The 24,085-nt window shown below is 37.5% G+C and overlaps 2 protein-coding genes and 1 pseudogene across 10 annotated transcripts in view; 1 reads left to right on the top strand and 2 right to left on the bottom strand.

The window, feature by feature from the left end:
- Window positions 1-1,445: 1,445 nt before the first annotated feature.
- On the bottom strand, window positions 1,446-11,886 carry LOC121880494. Its single transcript, XM_042347008.1, has 4 exons — window positions 11,745-11,886; window positions 6,246-7,310; window positions 4,815-4,971; window positions 1,446-4,557 (listed from the first exon to the last, which is right to left on the bottom strand). The coding sequence occupies exons 2-4, from the start codon at window positions 7,274-7,276 to the stop codon at window positions 2,989-2,991; spliced, it is 2,757 nt and encodes a 918-aa protein (XP_042202942.1). The 5' UTR covers window positions 7,277-7,310; window positions 11,745-11,886; the 3' UTR covers window positions 1,446-2,988.
- LOC121854459 lies at window positions 9,994-10,175 on the bottom strand (annotated as a pseudogene).
- Window positions 11,887-15,283: 3,397 nt separating the features above from the next.
- The window catches only part of LOC121880453 (protein tramtrack, beta isoform-like), a 38,356-nt gene continuing 29,554 nt past the window's right edge, over window positions 15,284-24,085 (top strand). For 7 of the 9 annotated variants that reach the window (XM_042387655.1, XM_042387647.1, XM_042387695.1 and 4 more), the window contains exons 1-5: window positions 15,284-15,387; window positions 18,113-18,486; window positions 19,164-19,727; window positions 20,076-20,342; window positions 21,279-21,407. In XM_042387655.1, coding sequence (XP_042243589.1) covers window positions 18,403-18,486; window positions 19,164-19,727; window positions 20,076-20,342; window positions 21,279-21,407 — 1,044 coding nt within the window. In that variant the 5' untranslated portion in view covers window positions 15,284-15,387; window positions 18,113-18,402. Of the gene's footprint in view, window positions 15,388-18,112; window positions 18,487-19,163; window positions 19,728-20,075; window positions 20,343-21,278; window positions 21,408-22,613; window positions 23,029-24,085 lie in introns of those variants that run through there. The other 2 variants (XM_042387704.1, XM_042387714.1) reach the window with 2 other exon arrangements.

The following is a 24,085-nucleotide window of genomic DNA, read 5'->3' as shown; positions in this document are numbered from 1 at the left end:
CTTCATGACTCAAATTTTTGGAAACTGGTTATAAACATGATCCCGTCAACGGAAGATGGTGATTAAAACTCTGGGTGTTAGTACTGTACATTCCCACTTGATCTAAAAAAATTGAAGCATTCCCAGGAAAGTTATTTACAGTGAATTTATTTAAAGTGAGCCTAATTTTCCTAAAAAATGGCAGGTCACAAGCCCCCACTCCCAATACAGTACATTCTCATTAAAGGACATAAGCAAAAGAGTAATACTGTACACAATACTAAAGTAAATTTAAGGGATATTAAAATAAACTGTACTGTAGTAAATTCACACGTGTACAGTATTACTAACTTCTTACCGGTATTGTGGTTTTCCACTCGCACTGTCAACAGTTTTGGAAGGTAAAAAGTAAATCATTTGCCTGCGAATTTTTCTTCAGTACAATATTTTAATGTCTAAATGTCAGTTTTTTTTCATAGTCTTCTGCAGGAAAAAGTATTTATACTGTACAGGTATTCTTAATCCACATTTTGTATGTACTTTTAAGAATGTGTATATCTCCATGGCCAAAGCTGCTAAGTATGTGCAGTTCTCCATGGCCACAGCTGCTGAGTAAGTGCAGATCCTAATGGCCATTAAGTACTGTAAGTGTGGATACTATGTTCCTCAAACAAGTTATCATCGACCAAGTGCTCCAGTTTCTTTAACATCTCTAAATCAATTTACAAATTTTCATCCTTCATATTATAACACTACAGTACATGGCTTTCACTACTGAGCTGGCAATACTAATCACTTAAACTCTCATGGTATTTATGCCCAGATTGGTACTATATATAAAAAATAAATATTTTTTTTAACCAAATTAAAGGAAACTAATTCATCTAGAATGTGTTTTTTTTTCTTTCTTTTTTGTAAAATGATTATTTAGTTTGAAAAAAAAAATTTAAAAATATATTTAGTTTATGATTTTTTTTACATATTTTTATGCCATCAAAAATTTTCATATAAGCAAAGATATGAGAACTAAGTATAAAAACAATACAATATTGTAACATTGAAAAAAAAAAAACAGGACAATTAAGATACCATACAAACTACAGGTACTGTACATCCGGCACCTGCATGGTTATCTGTCACGCAGCTTAGAAAGAGCACTGATCCCTTCCTTAAACCTCACCAGGGCCAGCCCTTGCCAACCACTGGAGTACTCTATAATGCAACCCTGCTATACAATACGATAAAATGTCATAGTAAAGTACGTACCACGTGTAGATCTGGTGCTATTATCACCGTGTGTATACAGTACAGCTACTCCTCGACTTACGACCCGCCTCAGTCGTACCCAAATTTTGTCAAATTACGTATTTTTGAGTCCCAACGTCAGTACACTGACAAAAAATTTTTTTGTAATTCACTTTAAAATGACTGGCAAGCTTAAAAGTGAGAGTTTTGTGGTGCTGAGAAGAAAAAGAGACCTATTTTAGATTTCCTATGTATTATTTAAGCATTTTCGACTTACGACCTGGATTTGGGTCCCTAACCCCATTGTAAGTCGGGGAGGAGCTGTACTGTAATTACTGTACCTGACAGTTTTGAGTTTAAGAAGATAATATTGAAGTATAAAAATCTACTACGGTATTTGGGTCTTAAATATGACATTCAAGTACTGTATAACAATCAGACATGGTAATTCGTTCATAATTCTTACAAAAGTTACTGTCATAAAACAAGACATTACTATCATATAATTTGTACAATAAATTTGTCTAAATGAGGAGAGATTGTGATATTCCATTTAATAGTCACATTTGGATTGGTTGGCACAAATACAGTACAGCCACGCAAACCTCTGGTTGAAAACCAAGGATTCCCGACAGCATTCACCGGAACTAACTCGAAACCTTGCTGACCTTCCCATTGTAACCCATCTCTGATTATGTAGGAGTGTTGAAGATAAGAGCTACTACCACCATAGGCTGAAGGTTTGAAGTGTTCACCTTGGCACTAACGCATGTGCTTCTTGGCCCTCACTTGACATAATTGCTGAAAAGCATTATTTTGCAGGTTGAGGCTTCAGTTCCAGCTTATCTCAGCAGCCACAGGGAGGAAGATGTGTTGACCGATTCAAGGTCATCCATAAAATGGGATTTCAGGATCATTCTCCTATTTATTGCTTGGTGCTAAGGTAAGGCAGGTCAAAAATCTCATGCCAATTAGAAATTTGAGGAAGGTGCAAGTGTTAGTGTGACTCGCCATCTGATAGAAGAGCAAATACAGTGATATTTCCATTAGCCGGAATAATTAGTGCAGAGCTCTTCCGGGAACGAGAGATTTCTGGGTAACGAGACAACTCTCTCAAAGATGGAAAAAAATCCCTCATCCCCGGAATTTTCCAGGTAACGGAAAAAATTTCTCGAAAGTTCTAGAAATTGCCCATTACACTATCTCTCAAACACGGAAAAATATCCCTCATCCCCGGAATCTTCTGAAATATTCCGGGTAAAGGAAAAATTTTCTCGCCAGTTCCAGAAATTGCCCATAACATCATCTCTTGAACCCGGGTATCAGGAAAATTTTCTCAGAAATTTCAATTTCGACAATCGGAGAGTTCCTGGTTTGAGGGGTTCCTGCTAGCAGAGATATTACTGTAGTAAAGAATAATCCTTATGAACTGCTAAAACCCTCAATCTCCTGAAAATTAGTAGCCTATGCAGGTCAAGAAGCACATGTGTTAAGAGTGACTCCCAGCGTGAAGTACTGTACATACTGTAGTAGAGGGTTTGTGGTGAGATCAACCCTACAGTATATACAGTACTGTACTGTAGTTTCTAATCAGTTTTAGTAAAAAAAAATTCAAAGGTCCTAAGATAGCCGAGTTTTCACAAATACTTAACCTTTAACAGTCAGCCAAGCCTAAAATCAATTATAAAGTGTAATTACCTTTAAAAAGGTCAATCGAAAGTAAATCAGATTGAAAATTTCATAAAAGACATTGATTTCTTGTCGTTAGTCCAAAGTCACTACATCTGCATCTTGTTTTATTCTAGAAGTGCTTTTCCAGGTTTTACTCAAATCATTTTGCTTCATGTTACTACTGAAAACACTATTAGAATATTTAATTACCTTGGCTATCCTTGGTGTACTGGTACTTACTGAACTCTTTGCCCTTTGAGGACCACTTGATGAAGTTCTGATAATTATGTGATTCGATTTTGTTTCACTTTGCTGGTGTTTGCTTTCGTCTGGCACTGTATTCACTGAATTATTCTGTAACTTTACAATATATTTCAAAGGTGAAGGTTTTGTGCTGTTGACCTGGAACCAAGATTTATAGTTAAGCTGATTAGGAGAAACACTTGACAGGACACTACCTCCAGCTTCAGGTCTGCTGCTCACGATAATTCTGGTAATCTTCTCTTCCTCTCCAGTATTTTCTTTATAGTTAGTTGTGTCCGCTTCAGGTGCTTTATCACTCACACACTCAGACACGACTGAGGAAGATTCATGGGCCCTGAAAACTGTTTTTGGGTTGTCTACAGCATTTTTGGCCACAGATGGCAAGGAACTTCTCAACAGCAGGTTTGAAGTATCATTGGGCAAGAGAAGAGTATATGGTTCACCATTCTGGAATAAGCCTTTACCACCGTTCAAACCTTGGGAAATCTCGGTAGTGTCATCTGCAACAGTTGCCAATGTTGCAAATGGTAAAGGATTGCCACCATTCGTTATCCGAAAAGATCCCGTAATTGGAACAAAATGTCCATCGGTAACTTTCTTGGGAACGGGAAACCTAGTCTTTGTTTCCGAGGTTTTCGTTTCACGTACATTAGATGTTTTGTTTTCCCTTGACTTTTTTCCCACACTGTTTGCAGAAGACTGATTTAAATTAGTGTCAATGCATTTCTTCAAGCTTACGACAAACTTTGAGGATGAATTGTCAATTGGATTCTTCATTAAGTTTCCAGATATTTGACTGGATGATATAGCCATTTCTACAAGTCCCCTAATCTTATGTTCTTTATTATCTGCAATTGTAATAACCCTTTTCGTTACTGGATTTCTTAACTTTTTTATACAATTTTCACCAATAAATAGGGTCTCCATTTCACTAGCCCAATAAGTTACAAATTTCTTAGAACATTGTGAGCTACATATGGCACAACCTGCCATATCCCGAGGTGTTAACTTGGTCGTTTTACCACTGGTGATGTTGACTCTGCAGGGTTCACAAACAGGGTTCAACTCTGCTCTGTGACCGATGAACGGCCAGCGTTGCTCGTTGCACACAATACACACTGGTCGGTGCTCTTCGGCGTACTCCTTACACACAGCCGACATGAGCTGAAGAGTTACGGGTACAAACTTTTGACATGCCTTTTTGCTCTGTTCACAGAGATGTCTTTTAATAGTAAATCGGTGGATGTTCTCTTTACAGTAAATGCATTCACAATAATTTTTATCACCAGGTGACTTCCCACACCAGTTATGGTGCACTGCAAGTTTGTCACAGGTGTCCACATCCAAACAAAATTGATTTTTGCAGGACGCACACTCTATACGACTCAAGAGGCGTACCTGAAAGAAAAAGACAATCTGTTATTTCATCACAAAGCTATACAGGTACTGTCATACAACACACTTCAGAAGAATTATTCTAAACATACAGTAGTAATTACCTACACAAAATAGAGCTGCACTCTTAATATTATTGTTATTATTACTATTATTACTACCTGTATTATTACAAACACACATACACACATTATTATTATTATTATTATTACAAAATTATCATTACTAGTCAGTCACACATAAACACACTGGCTCTTTACCTGTGCTTTGGCCTTGTTCTTAGCAACCAATACATTCAGCTTAACAGACTCCTTCCAACCCAGTAATTTTTCTGGGACATCTTGCAGTTGATTAAATCTTGCTCTGGGAGTGAGGTGTGCCACTATCTTGTCAATATATTCTCTTTCAAATGCACATCTGTAATTGGAGAATGAAGACATAAGGAAACTTTCTGCAAAATCTTATGTTATTAAAGTCTATATAAAAACACTGCAGGTACAGTCGCGGACAAAATTTCACTCCCTGGCTGTCGTCTGGTGTGGGGTTGTTGTTTTATGCCATTTGGGGTCGGTGCTACTTCATTTTGGGAGGGAATGAACTTTTGACCCTAATTTTACATCACAACTAAATAGCTGGTACAATGTATAAATGATAATTGTCTTAGCGATTTTAATATTTTTAGGTTAGGTTAGACTTAAGGTATCTTTATAGACCGCACACTGTAATAGCACAGCAAAACATACCTTTTACAAGAATAAAAATGAATAATAACAGAGGAAGGGAAAATCTGTATGTACAGTACAGTACTGGGTATACACCAGTTCTTGTTACCACCTACCCAACAGTGAACAGAAAAAGCTTAAAGAATAACAAAAGGCTACCATAGAGTGGCTAACATTGGAGACAATAGATACACGTTAAATAAGAAGATAACAGGGAAGACAGAAATGGTGGGAGATCAACACACAGGTGAGGGATATAAGAAATGGAAAGCAGTGTTCTAAGTGTAAGGGGGGGGGGGTCGTCTTGGGAAGGACGACAAAATGAATAAATGCCTCTCCAAAAATATATTACTGAACCATAATACTTATCTTACAAAGCAATTTTATTCTACTGTTTGAAATGTGTGAGTATTATCATTTGTAAACCATTAATATGTGAATAATATAGATAATGGAATGTATATGGAAGGTCACTCATGCTAATGGATATAAGTTTGGAGTTGTGTTGGACTAAATCAAAGACAATGATAGATAAAAGCAAAGTAATGAAAGCTGGGAGACAAGAGACACAAAGAGAGAAATAATAGGACTCTGAGTGCAATAGGAAAAAAAAAGTAGAGGGTAAATTAATATCCAAAAATACAAACCACAGGCACGCGGAGATGTGGGAAAAAAAAAGTAGCATCGTGCCGAGAGCAGATGATAATGTTGAGTGACTGGGAAACGGTGCATACAGTATAACTGAAAGGTGGACGGTATGAAGAAAGAGGTGAAACCGAGGGGAGGGGATGGGATGATATATTGGACAGCTAGGCATCAGTGTACAGAGTAAAGTTGGGGTGGGGGGAGTAGGGGAGGGTGTAAGGGGGGGGTATAAAACACTGGATGACAAATAAATAAGTAAAACTGGTTACTGTATATGTATAAGCAAGTACCTTACTGAGGAGCAGAGATTAAGGCACCACTCACCTAAAGTTACAATGAGTGCAGCTGAAGATGACGGCTCTCTTCCCTACAGCCTGATCAGGGAATGAAAATAATTTCCTCTTCTTGGCAGGAGGTCTTGATTCCTCAGTGTCGATGGATCGCTTTTCCTTTACTACTGCAGCCTTTGACATCTTACTAACAGTTTGCTTTTCCTTATTTTTTACCGATTTTTTATTTTTCTGTTTAGTCTTGTGCTTGGTGCCTGTGTTAGTATTTTCTTGCTGTGGCAGGTTAAACTGGGGCCTCAGAGCTGCAGCTGTCTTGGCAAACAGAAGTTCACTTGCAGACATGTCTAGTCTTAAGATCTGAATTCCATCAATAGTATATTCTGTTAAAGGTCCATCAAATACACCATCTGCATTTCCTTGTGTTGCCGTCACAGTGTTCTCTGTACTCGAAAATACTGAATTATCCGACTGCCAACCAGTGACCCCATCTTGGTGTGTCTCTTTACCGAAAGCACTGTCTGGCAGCTCATTCATAAAGTCTTTTGCATTAACTTTTTCACTCTCATCATCTGGCTGTTCATTTATCAAGTCTTCTACATTAACATCTTCACTTTCATCATCTGACTGTTCATTTGTCAAGTCTTCTACATTAACTTCTTCACTTTCATCATCTGACTGTTCAAATATCAAGTCTTCTACATTAACTTCTTCACTTTCCTCATCTGGTTCCTTATTCATTAAGTCTTCTTTTACATTAGCAGTTTCATTCTCTCCATCAGCTGACTTCCCCTGGACCGATTCATAATTTTCTTTTGGGATCCCGGCAAAATTATTTCCGTGCATTTCCATATCACCCGAAGAGAAGCCTGTCGACTCGTAGTTCTCCGGCATATTGGCAAATACGCTCTTCAACTGCAGGAGACCTTCAGGCAACGGCGACTTTGCAAACCGTGATGCTTCCTGTCGTTCCATTTCCTCAAGGAGACTGGCTTCTTCCTCGTCTGACTCCAAGTACAGCTCCATCTGGTTCTCCCCCACTGCAAAAAAATCCACAGGGTCCTCCATCTTGTTCCTCTTTACTGAACTTACCCGGGTTAATCTGGAAAAAAATGGAATTAATTTTATTAGTCAAAGAGGTCATTTCTGGACAATGTGATTTGTTAATACAGTACTGTATAGACATTAATACCCAAACTACAGTACAGTACTATGGATACAGTTTGTACTAAACATACTGTATGTTACAGTCGATGTGTTAAATCACAGCAACCTGTAAAATGCCAGTGAAAATATTGCATTTTATATTGTGTATATGGTAGGTTAGGTTAGATCAGATTCGTTTTTCTTTTATTTCTCAGCTGAATAACCTAACCTAACCTACCTATACACAAAACTGAAAATGAGTCAAATTTAAGATATAAAAATGAAGGTATCTTATTCAATATTATTTCTAACATGTTTATTGACTTTGCTTTTCCTTAAATGGCTTACTGACGTAATTAAGAAGTCGTCAAGCTAACGTAATAAACAAAACACCATTAAATATGATACCTTTGTTAGTTTACATTTAATTATTGCAGTTTTTGTGTTGTTTATATTTATATTGTTTATTCCTGTTTGAGTTGTTTACTGCTTATTTGTTGCTTGTCTTGTTTCTTGTTTATTCCTGTTGTTTGTGTTGGTCACTGTTTATTTGTTATTTGTGTTCTTTACTATTTAGTACTGTTGCTTGTGCTGTTTACTCCTGTTGCTTGTGCTGTTTATTCCTGTTGCTTGTCTACATCTTGCCCCAAGAGGCCCCCCCCCCCTCTCTCTCTCTCTCTCTCTCTCTCACACACACACATTGTACAGTAGTCTTATCTGAATTAAATACTGCACTGTTGAAAGCTTTGCTACCTAGGGAATCACCTGAAGAATCTCCACACCAACTAATTTCACCTAAAGATTAACCACCCTATCACTATGGGGGGGGGGGTGGTGAAGCTAGGTTATGTTAGCATTAGGTTGGGTTAGTGTCAGGTTACGTTAGCACGGAGTTGGGTTAATTAGGTTAGCGTTAGGTTAGGATAGCATGTTAGATTAAGTTAGCATTAGTTTAACATAGTTTTAGGTTAGGCTAGTGTTAGATTAGGTTACGAATATCTCAAACAATGTAGTATAACACCAGCAGTATTCTTCTTCTTGGCAATAGACTAGGGGCCATTTAGTCAGCCTAAATAGTCTAAATTCAGCACCACACTTCACCCAACAACTTCTTAATAGTGTTTGAATAAATGTGACTTTTCTCCCTGTGACTTTTTGCCGTTCACCATTGTGATGCAGCTCTACTCTTTGCAAAATTAAACTTAAAAAATCAGTTCACCTTCACTGTATTATTACTTGGATTTCTCAAAGGTCAGACAATCTAGCCCATAGTTATGTTTCTGAATCATTCTCAGTGTAAAACTTTTGACAGTTATTCCCATTGTTTCTTTAATGGAATTATTCTCAACACCTCTAACTCCTCCCACAGGTTATGTACAGTGAAACCTCCATATAACGGACTTCTCACGCCATTTACTCCATTAGATGGGGGTTTCACACCTAATGGACCCTCGACATAACAAACTTTCTTCTCCAATATATAATACAGGTAGTGTGTCTGTTAAATAAAGGTCTCACTGTAACAATTCAACTTTATCTAATTTATGTATAATTTCAACTTTCTACATAAAAGTGAATGTAGTGCATCCTCTCTCCACCACTGCACTCACCACTATCACTTGTACACCAAAAAAGGCAGAAACCAGAGAAATAAGAGAAACAAATGACATAACCAGAGGGTAAATCTACCTCATATTCAAAACACTAAAACAGAGACAAAAGTGGTGGGACGGCTACACCAGCGTACAGAAAATAAAGTAGCAACCTCTGGAAATTCACGAGACATTTGGGCATTAAATTCGTGGTCGTTTCCAGCTTGTGGGTATTCATATAGGAGATATTCCACAGTACAGCATATAATTGTTTTAAGAAATAAAGGATATAGTAATGCAGCTTATTTATATAATCATAAATACTAAAGATGTTATTTCTACCGGCTATGACAAATGTTCAAATGCCAGATTTGGAATTTTTTGCAGTCTGGCAATTTTGCTAAATACCAGATGCAAGACCCAGACATCTCATTAGCATGGCAACTTATGATTCCCCCTCTCCCCCTCCCCCTCATTTTATTTCACCTTATGGTTAAACTCCCTAATGCTACCTGGGAAGCTGGGGTAGGTTAAATTAGTTTAGGTTAGATCAGGTCAGGGTACGTTTGCATTATGGAGGTTAAAATTATAGTGAAATATACTGGGGGTAATTTGTATGTGATCCTATAATGCCACCATATACATGTACTGTAATTGGTATACTGCTGGTGTATAGCTTTCAGAATTTGAGTTAAGTCATTTATAACAAGTGCTGTATGGAAAGAAGATTTTGCAACACTTTCAGCACCTCTGGAGACATACATAAGATATTTAAAAAAAAAATTGCTATGTAAGAAGCCTCTTCAAAAAAAAGATGGCAGCCAACTGCACTGGCTAACCGTTACCCCCAGAAACTTGATCTTTAAATTGATTAGCACCAAGGTCCCCAATCACTGCTGGGTAGACAAGAGGCAAATGGTGTAAAGAAACTTAATTTCACCCTGCCCAGGGATCAAACCTGAGTTCACTCACTTGTGAGGTGAACATCCTGACCATTATACCACAGGTTGGAAAAGAATAAAATAATAAATAAATAAATAAATACTTTATACAAGGACTGACCCCAGAGGTACTGCAATGCCTGGGCAATTTGCAGCAAAGGTGGAGCAAACCATGACCCAAAAATCAATTTAATATTGAAGATCCCACATGAGGATTATATCAGATATTAAGGTGATAAGAACTCGTACTACTTTTTAGTACCCAACACAAGACATCCACCAAAATATTTTCTTTGCCTTCATCGTCTTCATCACTTGTCAGTTTATTACCCAGTCAGTTTTTAATGACAGTTATAAATCAATAAAAGATTTTGAAATTCATGGAGATTTTTACCTTATAAGCACACACAGCTTTTTTTTATTGCACCCAAAATGGCATGTGACTCATACAAGACAGGCTAAGCCAAGAAATGAAGTGACACTTTGTCAATCTAATAAAAAAGTCTTTCTACATAACTATTTATAGGAGGTATGAACATGAATTATGTATTTGTAAATGCTACAGTAACATATTGCACAAAGGTTGACACAAATAATGGGATCAAAATTATTGCACATTGTTGTGTTCCAATATACTGTACAGTATTTCAGAATAAGAAATTACAGACAAGGTGTATGAGAGGGTAACATCCCAGTTCATGTACTCCCCGTGTCCACAGTACTACACGTACAGTACAGTATTTCCATTTGGTCTAGGCTAGGTTAGGTTAGGTTTAGTTAGGTTAGGTTAGCTTTGGTCAGGTAAAATAATGCTCACAGTTCATTAACTCATAGTAGACATCCTGTGAATATGTGATATAATGGGAGTAGACAAAATAGGCATAAACCTCTTGTCAACAACCTGTGTCTAGGAAATGGCAAAAAAATTACAAGTCACTTCTGACAGCAGATAACCTGAACCAATGAAACCTAACCTGTTAAGGTGATTAGGTTAGGTTTGGCTGGTTCATTTCCTCTGCAGTCAGAAATGGCTTGTAGTCTCCTGGGCATGAGTTGGTGAAAAGACTGGTATCAGTACATTCGAAATGAATTTTTAAATTTATTTTAAAGCTTTTAATATTTCCCTTATCCCCTCTGGAGTGCATTTTATGCATCAACTGAAACAATTGAGCAAAGATCCTGTTAAAACTTTCCTCCAAAAGTAGGACCTCCTCTGGCTTACACCTTTATCTTTACCCACTAACTTGCATTTAGGTCGCTGTAGCGGGTCACCTAATAACTGAAATGTAGACCCCAGGTAAGACTAAATAATTATATACTATACTTTCAACATCAGATACACATTTGTGAGGGTTTAAAACCAGAAAAAATAACCAAGTACACAACATGTCCTTGAGACCTACGAACTGGACGTCTTGATCAACGAAAAAAAAAGGTCAAACACGATATTGTAAATCATAAATTATACAAAATTCTTCTTGCACTGACAATAAAATCAATATCCATAACGAGAACTAAACACGGGTATACTAACTAACTTCCACACATACAGTAGAGTAATCCATTAAAATAAAAATAAAAATCACCAATTACTGTGTACAAATGGCAACACAAAACTAAAAACATTAAAAATATTAATAATAATATTTACATCATTCTCGCTAATTATTTATCTATACATACACATGCTTATACTATGAATAGTTACTAAATTAAAAAAATCAAATGGTAAGGAGACAAGAGTGAGCCATCGCGCGTCACTTGTTCCCCGCCACCAGTCGCTAGAAGGCTGGCTGCTCTCACCACACGTAAACAAACCACTATATCCCTCATTACACCCTTATCACAGTCTCTTACCTCCTCTCTACTACACTACAAGCCTCTTGGGACTTTAACTCTCGCGTCGGTTGTTCATAATCTCCATGACGGTTGTATTATGAGGGTAATTGTGGTGACTTTTAACATTAATCCTCTCTTCTCCTCACTTTGTCCGCGCAACTCTAGGCACGAGTCACACGAGGCCCTGAACACTTTATTTTATTAACATTTATCATTAATAACATTATTGTATAAATTAATTCAGATAGAAGTATTAAATATTTTAAATTTAATGGTTAATAAAACATTGGAAAAATTTATTGGGTGCGTAATGTGTTTTTATGGTGTTTTGTTTAACGGCGGGAAGCAGCAGCTGTGTTGTGCTGCACAGCTGTGTTAGGCGTCTCACATTTACCGCCAAATATATTATAAAGCATAAACTTCATTGTTCACGTTAATTTAAAACTGTAAATAGTTTATGGTCGTTTAAATTTCTGTGTTTAGTTTATATTAATATAAATATTTTACATTATTGATTTCTCGTTTATGTTAGGCGGAAGTAGTGTGTTGAACACCTTAGAAAGATGTTTTATTAATTTGTTATACATATTCTTGTGTTATCATCATTAATTAATTATGTGCATTTAATTTAATAAACAATAAAATTATCGCAATGGTATTTTGTCCTGTCTTTCTAGTTTTGTTATTGAATATACTTATGACCACAGATCTCAATTAATGTTTAACCAAGGTACAAGGTAAATTAACACAGCACGAGCCAATTTGGTCTTGGTTACGCCTCAAGGGTGATTCGACCAACAAAATACTGATTGGAACATTGGATTTTTTTTTAATTTACCAATCCTAATACGTAATCTGACGCTGGTGAGTGTAGACATCCAAGTCAGTTCTCATGTTGCTTCACACCTACCTCATACATCAAGCTGCTTCATGTGATTCCACCGTATAGTTTCTTAGGTATTATTGTACTTTCGGACATGGCGCCCCCGAAACTTATAAACTAATGTTACATTTAGATTTCGCTATTCTGAGCATTTTGAACCCCATATATACGTGGCGGAAATGGATAATAGCGTCGCAATTGAATTTAATTGATTTTCGGTAGTTTTTAGTCTTGGTCTCGGGAGATGTTATCTGCGCCTCACAAATGTGCAGTGTTGACTGACGTCATCCAGTCGTGACCAATGAGATATCAATTTCATCACGCGAATTTTTTCAACCGATCACATTTGATTTTTTTTCAAAGGAAGCAGCCTGGGTATGATTTTAATTTCGTTGACCAGTTTCACAAGGGCCGTGGTGGAGGTTGGTTGTTGTTTGTGCTCCTACGATTATTTTAAATTTATTGCCAAGTTTTACGAGAAAGAACATAAGAATGGAGGAAACTGCAGCGGGCCTATTGGCCCATACTGGACAGTCCCAGTTACACCCAGCCCCTATTGCTCATATACCCATCCAACCTGTGTTTGAAGCTATCCAGCGTGTCCGAGTTAATGATGATATTTGGTAACTTGTTCCAGTCGTCCAATACTCTATTTCCAAACCAATGTTGACCTATTTCGCGCCTAAATCTAAATTTGTCTAATTTAAAACCATTGTTACGAGTTCGCTCATTCTATCGATCATTCTATCCAATTCTTACGTATCCCTCGTCCTTCCTCTTCTGAGGTATTGTACTTACGGACATGGTGCACCCCAAAGTTTTTAACTCTTGAAACATTTAGGTTAGTTTAAGCTAGGCCTACCGGGCGCCCGCCTCCCGGCTAGCGGTCAAGTTAGGCCTGCCGGGGGTCCGGGGGCAGAGCTCCCGGCTAGGAGTTAGGATTTGTTAGGTCAGATGACGGGAAGGGGGGGGGGGGAACTAGCAATTTCCGCCAAAAATGGAGGTCAGATTCGTTTAAAACACACCAAAATCTACTGGAAAAACATATTGGTTAACCCCGAGGGACTCGTGTCCTAAAATAAAAATTTACCGTTTCTTTAATATTCTAATTTGTTCTGGTAGCTGGCCAAACAACTGCCCCACTGTTTACCAGCTTCATAGACAAAAACCTAGGAGAATTTCTAAACATATCTTCTCGCGAACTACTATTTAACATTTGCTTCAGTAGCAAGTTGTTGCTACAGTAGGTTCCGTATCAACAACGCTCAAGTAATTGATGCGTGGCCATTTGGCTCATTTCAATGATAAATTACACCCAAAGACGACGAGAACTGTTACCACAACTCTTGCACGTCACCCGTCTTCATTGTAATTTGTCGTCTTTGTAGTTTTCCTGTTCACACTATTTCACTTGTGGACAATATATCCAGGTTGTGACTTTTTTATTGACCTTTTCCCTCCTGGTTGAAACATGATTTTAGTTATTTGTACATTAATATATACTAATCTTTTTCTCAAGACCTAATTTAACATGCCCGGTTAATATTTTCGTTTAATGACTGCGGCAAGATTTTCGTATTAGGTTAGGTAGGTTTGGTTAGGTTAAGAAGGTTTGGTTAGGTTAGGTTAGGTAGGTTTGGTTAGGTTAAGTAGGTTTGGTTAGGTTAGGTTAGGTAGGTTTCGTTAGGTTAAGTAGGTTTCGTTAGGTTAGGTAGGTTTGGTTAGGTTAGCTAGGATTGGTTAGGTTTGGTCAGGTTAGATTCTAATAAAACACCTAAATACACAAAAAAACTATTCGCATAACAAAAAGGTACAACAGCCATTAGACAAATATTTACCGTAAGTCCTACTGTGGTTGACAAGCTTGTACAGCAGCCAGTTTACACGCACAACAGGATGTCCAGACGGGCGCACTTTGATTGATACACAAATACACCAATTTACTAGACAGTTTACAAGTGAATCCTTAAATCAGTTAATTAATATTCATTTATACACAAGGTAAGTTTGTTAGTGATGTGAACTAAAAAAAAAAAGGAAATGATGCTAGAGATGTTTATTAGCGGTCTTCGCTATGTTCAACAACATTATGTGCTTGTCTACTGCTAGTTCCTAAGACTAGTTGATATACACTGAATACAAAAGACTCATTCTTAATAAATGAAAATATCTGATGATTTTGTTTTTATTTCAGTAAAATACAAAAAATAAGTTCTAATTAATCAGTTGCAGGTAACTATAATGTACACATAACATTATGGACCTTTAATTTTGACAAATTCCTCTTGATTAAAATTATTTTATCTTATTTTTTGACCCCTTAAAATAAACTTATGTGAATTATATATACATATATTTTTGTTGATGTCAGCAGGAGAGTTGCACAAATAGCTTAACAGATTATCACTCAGCAGAGTTGCCAAGTTGATGTTTTTCACGCCAAATTTTGCCGAGATATGTTGGCTTTTTTTTTCTACTCAAGTTGCCGTTTCTTTGGGGCTTAACCCAGTGCTAACCTCACAAACAAGGTAAAAGGTTGAACGATCAATATTTGTTTTACAGGTACAGCGTTTAGTTATATAATTATGAAAATTGTACCTCACTTAATTAACATTTGGCGTTTAATGGCTAGTTTGATGGGCGGGATTTGGTGAGAATGTATCCCGGTTTGGCTGGAAGTTGGCAACCCTGTCAGTAATGTTTGGGCTGTTGTCGTAGTGGGTTGTTGTCCTGGGAGAATTGTTAACTGATGGTGGTTAACTAACATAATAGATTCAGGTAAGTTATATACTTTCATAGTACATGGATTATATCATTAAATTAACCTCACCCTTGGTTATATTACTGATAAAGTTGTTTATATAGATCGTAATTCAATTCTCTGCCAACATTGACCATTGATTCTTCAGTTTTAAGACTTGAGGTAGTGACTGGTTAAGAGAATTATCCACCTTGGCTTCTGGGTATATAATTGAGATTAACAGTTAGTAAATATGTAGAATAATGACATAGAGGTAGTGGTTGCGGTTAGTGATATACGTGACAGTGTAGGCTTTAACACACCCCCCCTCGTACTGAAATATTACAGTACTGAATTAACCCATATATAATATAGTCTTGGGTATGTAATTCTGTCGTAGGCAACAGGAGGATATATGGCATCTTAACCGAAAATTATGTATGACTGTTTTGAAGATAGTTTTACAATTACCATACATATAATTATTAAGAATGTTAGTAGTTAAATGTTCCTCTTAATGTCCAGTTCACAATCATATGTGGTGATTTATTTCTTTTGTATATTATCTATCAAATTTTGTAGTTGTCATGTAGCAAATATGAACTGTGACCAATGACGAAAATTGAGAAGGTAAAGGAGAGGGTTGCCATTATACTCCTTTGTATATATTGTGGGAGTTTCTGCTGGGATGCCAATTTTAATGTCGATTTTCTGTGGGAGAATGAAGGAATTAGAGATCGCCTGAAGAATCGCCACCCCAGATTTTTTTTTACGTAAAGATTAACCACCCTAATGCAAACATAACCTAAACTAACGCTAACTTACCTTGATTCTAATCTAACTAACGTAACCTAACCACCCTAATGTTAACGTAATCTAACTAAACCAACCTACCCTAACCTAACCGCCCTAATGCTAACTGACTCATGAGCAACGCTAGGGAAAAAATACTATAGAATTGAATAAATAAATTGTAAACTCTCGGGAATCTTTATTAAATCATAAAGAGGAATTGTGCAGGCCTGGTGACTGTTAAATGCAGAGACTTGCAGAGTTGACCCATTCATGACAAGAGATAATGTTGGTAAAGGTGGAGACAGTTTGCACCAGAAATAATTTATGGAATTGAACCAAATTTCTGGTGATACTATTTACATGATACTGAACAGAATCTGACCTAACTAAAAGAAACCTACCCAACCTTACCTAACTTCCACATATTAAGCAAAAAGAACTTACATGTACTGTACTTCGATATCTGGTACCAATGGAAGCAACTGAAACTAAGAGCAGATGACAACTTACACTGATACAGCAGATTTTTCAGAGGAAGTAGAAATGTCATTTTAGTGCCAGCTGATTTTATTTTATTTATTTATTTATTTATTTATTTATTTTTGCTGTCTTTTAGGTATTATCTTCTCGGTCATACAGCCAGGTTAGGTTAGGTTGAAATGATGTTTTTCCGATGTTTTTTTTTTTGTGTTTTGAACGATTCTGGCCATTTCAGATAGGTGGATGACCGAAATGATAATTTTACTGTGTTTTACTTCATAATTTCCCTCATCCTGAACAAGTTCCCCACTACAGGTGATTCATGATAATAGATAGTGAAAAAAAATACTTTGTTAAAATAAAAAGTTGTATTGATTTTATTAGTCAACTTTATCCAAAGAACAACTGTGGGAAATATGAACGAAATATGTAAACGTGTTCTGGAGTTAACAGTCTGCTCAACATTTACCCTAATGTGAACCAGCTGAACCCAACTTAACCTACCCCCACACACACAAAATTTTTTTTTTGCTTTTATCCTCTTCACCACTGATCGGCTCGTTAGCCGCTTGGGTGATCAGTCACGTTTCTGTTACACACTGTTGGCAAGTACTGGGCATGCACTGGCTCCTGAATGTATGTGAACCTGCTCCAGTGCTAGTCAAGTCTGTTCTTGAAACAGGTCACACTTGGTGCCGTCACAACATTCTGACAGTTTGTTCCAATAGTTCACAACTTTCACTCCTAAAAAGTTAGCCCTCACAGTTTTCTTGACTTGCGACTTCTTCAACCTTGAGCTGTGACCCCTTGTGGGGCGAGCTTCCACCAGCTCCAGGTAAGAACACTTGACTGAGTAGTGCCCTTTTAGATGTTTATACACCTTAATTAGGTCCCCCCTTGCCCATTTGTAGTATGAGCTAGGCAGTTGCAGGCGCTCTAATCTCTCTAGATGGCTGAGGTTCCGAAGTGCCGGCACCAGTAGGCCCTCCTTTGGACATTTTCAATCGACTGACAGTCCCTAGTATATCTCGGGGACCAGGCGGGGAAGCACCTCGCTCTTGAAGATCGTTACGAGGGGCGAACCATCTAGTATCTGAACGACCTTATAGGTGTCTAAACCTAGCCTAACCATTTATGATAGTAGATAAACCTAACCTAACTTAATCTAACCAAACCAATCTGACCAATATTATGAAGATGATTTCTACTTTCTTTTCTTTTATTTAATTTCAACATTTGCAAGGGAAAAAATGAACATGAACTTATGCAAATAATGTACGAATATCTGTACAGTACAATATTAAGGAATCGCACAGTCGTTGATAGAGTTTTGTGAAGTAGGCTACAGCACTAGACCATTTAGGTATGACGGTAGACGAAATAACAGAACCTAACTACAAAAATGACCAAAGGGTATGAGGTTAGGTTAATTGTATCGTATAATCGTTAGTAGGCGACGTGCTCATTTCTTACTAATTTTTCTTTTAGAGGCGAGTGTTGGAACAATGGCAGGTCATCCTAGCAACAGTGGCAGGTCATCCTAGCAACAGTGGCAGGTCATCCTAGCAACAGTGGCTGGTCATCCTAGCAACAGTGGCAGATCATCCTAGCAACAGTGGCTGGTCATCCTAGCAACAGTGGCAGATCATCCTAGCAACAGTGGCTGGTCATCCTAGCAACAGTGGCTGGTCATCCTAGCAACAGTGGCTGGTCATCCTAGCAACAGTGGCAGGCCATAGTGATATATATTGTGGACCTGCTAACTATACTACACCAAAATGGGCGATCATGGAATGCTGTTGCTCTCGTGGAACAGCCATCATGCCACGTTCTGTGATATTCTCTCAAGACTTCGTGGAAAGGTGAGCATCTCTACAGGTTGGGTTGAAGATTTTATATATTTGGGCTGTCCTGGCTTGAATTGTCTTACTGTTTACTATTATTTGTAAGCCCACTCACTCTCTACGTATATCCTGAACCACCATAAATTTGTGTAATGATTTAACTGTGTAAATATTTATCTGTCACCAGAGTAATATTTACCTAACATGAAAATAGTAAAAGATCATTAGCTTAGATTAGGTCATGTTGTCTAAATTTATTGATGCTAAAATTGATCACCTAAGATTAGAGATTCCAGTTTATTTCACCTGAAGATTAACCACCCTAACTATTTTAACCTAACTCCCAGGTGAAAAATGGGGTGGTGATATTTAGCTAGGTGAAATAAGCTGGGGTGTTTAATCTTCAGGTGAAATAAGCTGGAGTGTTTAATCTTCAGGTGAAATAAGCTGGGGTGCTTAATCACCAGGTGAAATAAGCTGGGGCATTTAATCTTCAGGTAAAATAAGCTGGGGTGTGTAATCTTCAGGTGAAATAAGCTGGGGTGTTTAATCTTCAGGGAATCTGTTTTAACAGTGTAGTGTGATATAAGACTAATGCTGTTGTAGGGTGTAGTGGGGAGAAGAATAATATGAAAGACAAAAGATCCATGTTTCTGATACAACACCTTGACGCCTTTTATTTCTTTTTCCTGCAGGCAAGCTTTACAGATGTAACCTTGGCGTGTGAAGGAAAATTCTACCCTTTACACAAATTGGTTTTGTCCACATGCAGCGAGTACCTTGAAAAAATATTTGAAAGTACACCTTGTAAACATCCTGTAATTGTTTTGCAAGATATTAAATGTAGTGAACTGGAAGCTCTTATAAACTATATGTATGTGGGTGAGGTTAATGTACCGCAGAGCTCCTTGACTTCACTAATTAAGGCAGCTGAACTTCTACAAGTCAAAGGATTAGCTGTACCTGATACACCGCCCTCTACAAGTAAAAAGAAATTGGGCGCTCACGAAGTCAGTGACGACCGAGTCAGTCCACAAGCTAAACGGAGGAAATGTGAAGAGAACACTAGCAGTACAGGACAGAAGGGGCGACCGCCAGCCTCCAACAACTCCTCCCCAGACACAGCGCTACACCTCAAGGAGAGAAGACAAACACCAGTATTAGAAAGTTCAAGAACACACTCCTCAGGTTCACACCAAGTTAGTGAGCAGCAGCAACAGCATCAATCCTCTGAAGAACCATCTCTTGGACATATTGAGGTACAGCATGTTTCTTAAAGGTGCAGTACTTTACTTAAGATTGTCCAGGAATATGTATTATAGTATCATTATGGTGTGCTTGGAGAATATATTGTAGTGTAACCTTAAATATCCTCTGTTGGTGATACTCTCTCCTGGTTTTGTGACTGATGTAAACTAGGGCAACCTGTACTTATGATAAATGGTTAGGTGAATAAACCTTATTGAACTAAAATTCTCAGAAGATTGTTATTGCGATTTTTGCTTTACTTGCTGGATATATTATGTAAAAAAAGGAAAATCTGTATTTCCACATTGGTTCGAACACTGTATTACAGTAGTTTCAGATTGTATTGCTTTGTCTTTCAGGATGTGTTCGTTGAAACCGACATCAAGGAAGAGTTGGTGGAGGACTTGGACGATGGTAATAACTTAAATGCTTCGGTTCCCGCGCTGGACTACCAGAATCAAAGTTCCTCATATAAGGCGGAAGATGCCGGACCCGACTCGGAGGGGGACTGTGGCTTCTCATTACCGTCCGACTACAACAAACAGCAGCCTCTTGAGCACCAGAACATACTCTCTCACTCAACCAATGTACCTGATCTCCCAGTCAACTCTTCAGAAATACAAGGGGTAAGCACGGTCCTGGTTCGTGTATAGAGAACAACTTCTCTTGTAGTGTTGCTGTTTTAACGTTACCAGAGTCATGTTAAAAATGGGAAAATATTTATAGTGGTATGTAAGGGTTAAAAAAAGATTAATATTATGGAAACCGATGACAGATGTACAGCCCCCTTCACTAGTGTGTTTACAGGGGCGCGTCAGGTTTCGTGCAATGTAGCAGCGCTGTGTTTGTTTACATTCGACAGAAGGAAACTCGCAGTAGTAAACATACAATGGAATCAAAGTGAAACATTACCTTTTAAAACAAAAATCTCAATGTAATGATTTGTGAAATGTTTATATGACGAGCCCCTGTAAACGCACTGGTAAAGGGGACTGATAACAGGTATTTTTTTATATTACCTGATATTCTTGTAAAAAAATTTAAAATTGCTAATACCTTTATGTACTGTATTGCTATTTAAGAGTTCAAAATGAAACCAAAAACAAAAACCAATTAGTATTATAGAAATGAATAATAGATATTATACAGTACAGAGATAGTTTTTTAATCAATATTTTTCAAGTTTTGTCTCATCTGTACTTTGTGTCAGGGTAAGATGTTAAAACCTCTTCAAGAAATAGGGTAACAGATGAAAACTAGTATAGAAAGTGACAGGTGAAGAGTAGGTGATAAATGTAAGACTGGTATAGAAAGGGACAGGAAATAAGTATTTTCGTTGTCAGATATTATACTCTGTCTGTTGTGCCACTGTTTACCCTGAGTTAAGTCTGTTTAACAGTGAAATAACTAGTTTGATCTCACAGTTAAGGGGGAGACTCTTCACTTCATATACTCTACTGGGAATATACCTGTGTATCAGAGACGGAGTAAACTGGAGTCATATATCCTTCCCCGTTATATGAAGCTATAGAGGTGTAAGTAAAGTTGTGCCTTGTTCTCAGTGGATGACGGAGGGTCGCCTGGATGGGGAGCTGTCAGTGGTGGAAGGCTACAGCGGGGCGGGGATCCTCGACACATCCTCTCCCATGATCACCCAGCAGCACGGAGCACCTTTACATGAGCAGCAGATGGTTAGTTCTTGCCCTTATATGTGTTATTTTGGTACTTATTGTTGACTGATTGATTGATTGATTGATTGATTTTTTTTTTATTTTTTATTTCCTGTAAGCCTTTACCCACATGGCTCAGGATAGCAGAAATCAAGAGCAAAGTTCTCCCTTCCTTCACTTGTTGCCGATCGTTCTCTCTGGATTAGTTTAATTTTTGTTTGTTTTATTGAACTCCAGATGACTCTTTAGATCTGTGTTAGTTATATCCGTATTTTTATTTTTTACTAATGATAATAAACCCACTTTAAGGTAACGTAAATGGTACAAAGAATAGTTATATCAATCAATTTGTCCAGTTTTATGGGATATCGCTCATGAGTCTTGTAAGCTAACTAACTACAAGAGACTCAACATGGTCATATGCAGAGCTTGTGGACGGACCTTCAGTACTTTGGAAAACTAACATCATGAATTGGGTCAGCTAGAAATCCAGGAAACTTCCTCATATATACAATATTTAAAATATTTCTGAAGCAAAATATTGCATTTTAAAATGTTTGTCTATTTCGAAACAAGTAATTAACATACCTATTTTAGACAAATAACCTTCATTATCCAGATTGCTTTATTTGTTCTGTATTGCAGATTTTGTTGTTGTTGTTGTTGTTGTAGTCTTGCCAATGTTGGCACTTTCCTGTAGCATTTGTACAAGTTTACATGTAATCTTTTCTTTGTTTGGGTTAAGTCCTGGTGCTGAAGGTTCCTCATCACCAGCCACCATGTGTTGGCAAACATTGCCAATAGAAAATATTTTTTCAGTAATAAACACTTATACAGGAGAGACATGGTGGTGTACCTGCTTCTGGAAGTATCTGCTACCCCACTGGCAGGTTGTTTCCATCTCTAAACTGCCAGCGCTTGAATACCTCGGTGATACTTAAGGGGAGCGTCCGGCTTAGATCGAAGAAAATTTAAAAATAAATAATAAATAATAAAATATTAAAAAATTCCTGAGTAAAGGTGTTGCGTATGGCTGTATCTGGATGGAGTTTTATGGCAATACACTATTCGTAATATTTATACAATTATGTATGGTTCCCCACCGCCCCCTACCTACCTACTGTATGTCCCCTTGGGTAGACTTACGAATGATCATGGCAAAATAGTTTTCCCCAAAAATATAGAATAAATAGCAAAAAAAAAATGAAAAAATGAAATTAATTTCAGGCAACTCTCTTCCTCTCTGACGAGTATAGGGAGGGGTAGACAAACAGTCACGTGTCATCAGAAGGTCCCGGACCTTGTCAAGGAGAGGTGTGTACTCTGCTGCACCACACATCTTACCTCACTTGTACTGCTGTACCAGGCTTTTCTCCTTGAATATCGGGATGGCAGGTTTTTCAAATAAAAGACAACAAAAGGAAGCACGTGCAAAGAGCATTGCCAAATCCAAGAGGATGAAAGAAGAAAATATTTACTAAAACTAACGACGGTAACAGCCGTCTCAGGGGGCACCTAAGGCAGCCCAGCCCCAGCCTTCCACCCTTCCCCTCTACCTGGGCTCACAACAAACTAGTTCCCCATACTGCATATATTATCAATATGTTAACTAAATTTTATAATGACTAATAATTTTAATATAAAACATGCACACATATTAAAGAGCACAACCTTATTGATATTTACTCCATTGGAAACGAATGTAAACATAGAACAGATTACTGAATTGGCAGACTAGCCCATCAGCTGATGCTCACAACAAAACGTGACGTTCGTAAGGATTTCATAAATCAAATTTTTGTTCGATAACCAAAGTGAAGATTCTTATGGAAGGTAATTCGTTAACCGAGGGCCCACGGGAAAAATTTTCCCCATCCCCAGGATTTTCCGGGTACCGGAAAATTTTTCTCAGAATTTTTAAAAAATGTGCCCCGTGGAAAATCTTTCCCAGTGCCATAATTTTGCGGAAAATTCCGGCTTAGGGGATGATTTTCTGAGAAAATTTCAATCCGGCTATCGTAGAGTTCCGGGTTTGAGGGATCCCGGCTAACGAAAATACTGTATTACTTTATATATAGTAACATCACTGAGAGTGAGGTAACGGTCCGATAATGAGATGATTCATCAGTGGCTCCAACTTGTTGCTACTTCCACTCGGAACCAAAGTTTCATACTTTTAGGCGAGATAGGATTGACAGTTTTACATTTCTTAGAATACTCATGTTGTACAGATGTAGGAGAGAGAGTTAATCAATGTTTATAATGCTCTGAAGGGCTATTTACACTGAGATGCATTGTGCTGTATATCATCCCATTATTGATTAGTTTATAATGTTGTACCTCATCACTTTGTCATGATCAACGTCAATCAATTTCCTTGGCACTTGACGGGATTATTCCTTGGAATATCTAATTTAGGCTGCCACTACTGTATTTGAGAACATTGTAGATTTGCTGGAATAACAAGATTTTTTGCATTATTTTTATGCAGATAATATAGTTGACCGCATAAATAAAATTTAATCTATCATAATGACATTTAATTTCTTTTACTATGTTATGTTAAAGTAAATATCACCAAGTTTGTTTAAAAATGCTGTACAGGGGAAAGTCAGTAAATGAGGTTGGTAATGGAGACAAATTGATGCCAGGCAGCATCCATAAAATGTGTGGGATTTTTTTTTATCATAGAAAACCAG

Source organism: Homarus americanus, unplaced genomic scaffold, assembly GCF_018991925.1.
Source record: "Homarus americanus isolate GMGI-L3 unplaced genomic scaffold, GMGI_Hamer_2.0 scaffold50564, whole genome shotgun sequence".
NCBI lineage: Eukaryota > Metazoa > Arthropoda > Malacostraca > Decapoda > Nephropidae > Homarus > Homarus americanus.
The sequence above is the reverse complement of the archived record's forward strand: the minus strand, read 5'-3'. Positions and strand labels throughout refer to the sequence as shown.

What these genes read in the sequence shown, in the direction of transcription:
- LOC121880494 (XM_042347008.1), bottom strand. Translation starts at nt 7,276, where the DNA reads ATGGAGGACCCTGTGGATTTTTTTGCAGTGGGGGAGAACCAGATGGAG. An exon ending in TGCACTCATTGTAACTTTAG is followed by an intron (nt 4,972 to 6,245) that starts GTGAGTGGTGCC and finishes CTCCAATTACAG; the next exon opens with ATGTGCATTTGAAAGAGAAT. An exon ending in AGAACAAGGCCAAAGCACAG is followed by an intron (nt 4,558 to 4,814) that starts GTAAAGAGCCAG and finishes TTTTTCTTTCAG; the next exon opens with GTACGCCTCTTGAGTCGTAT.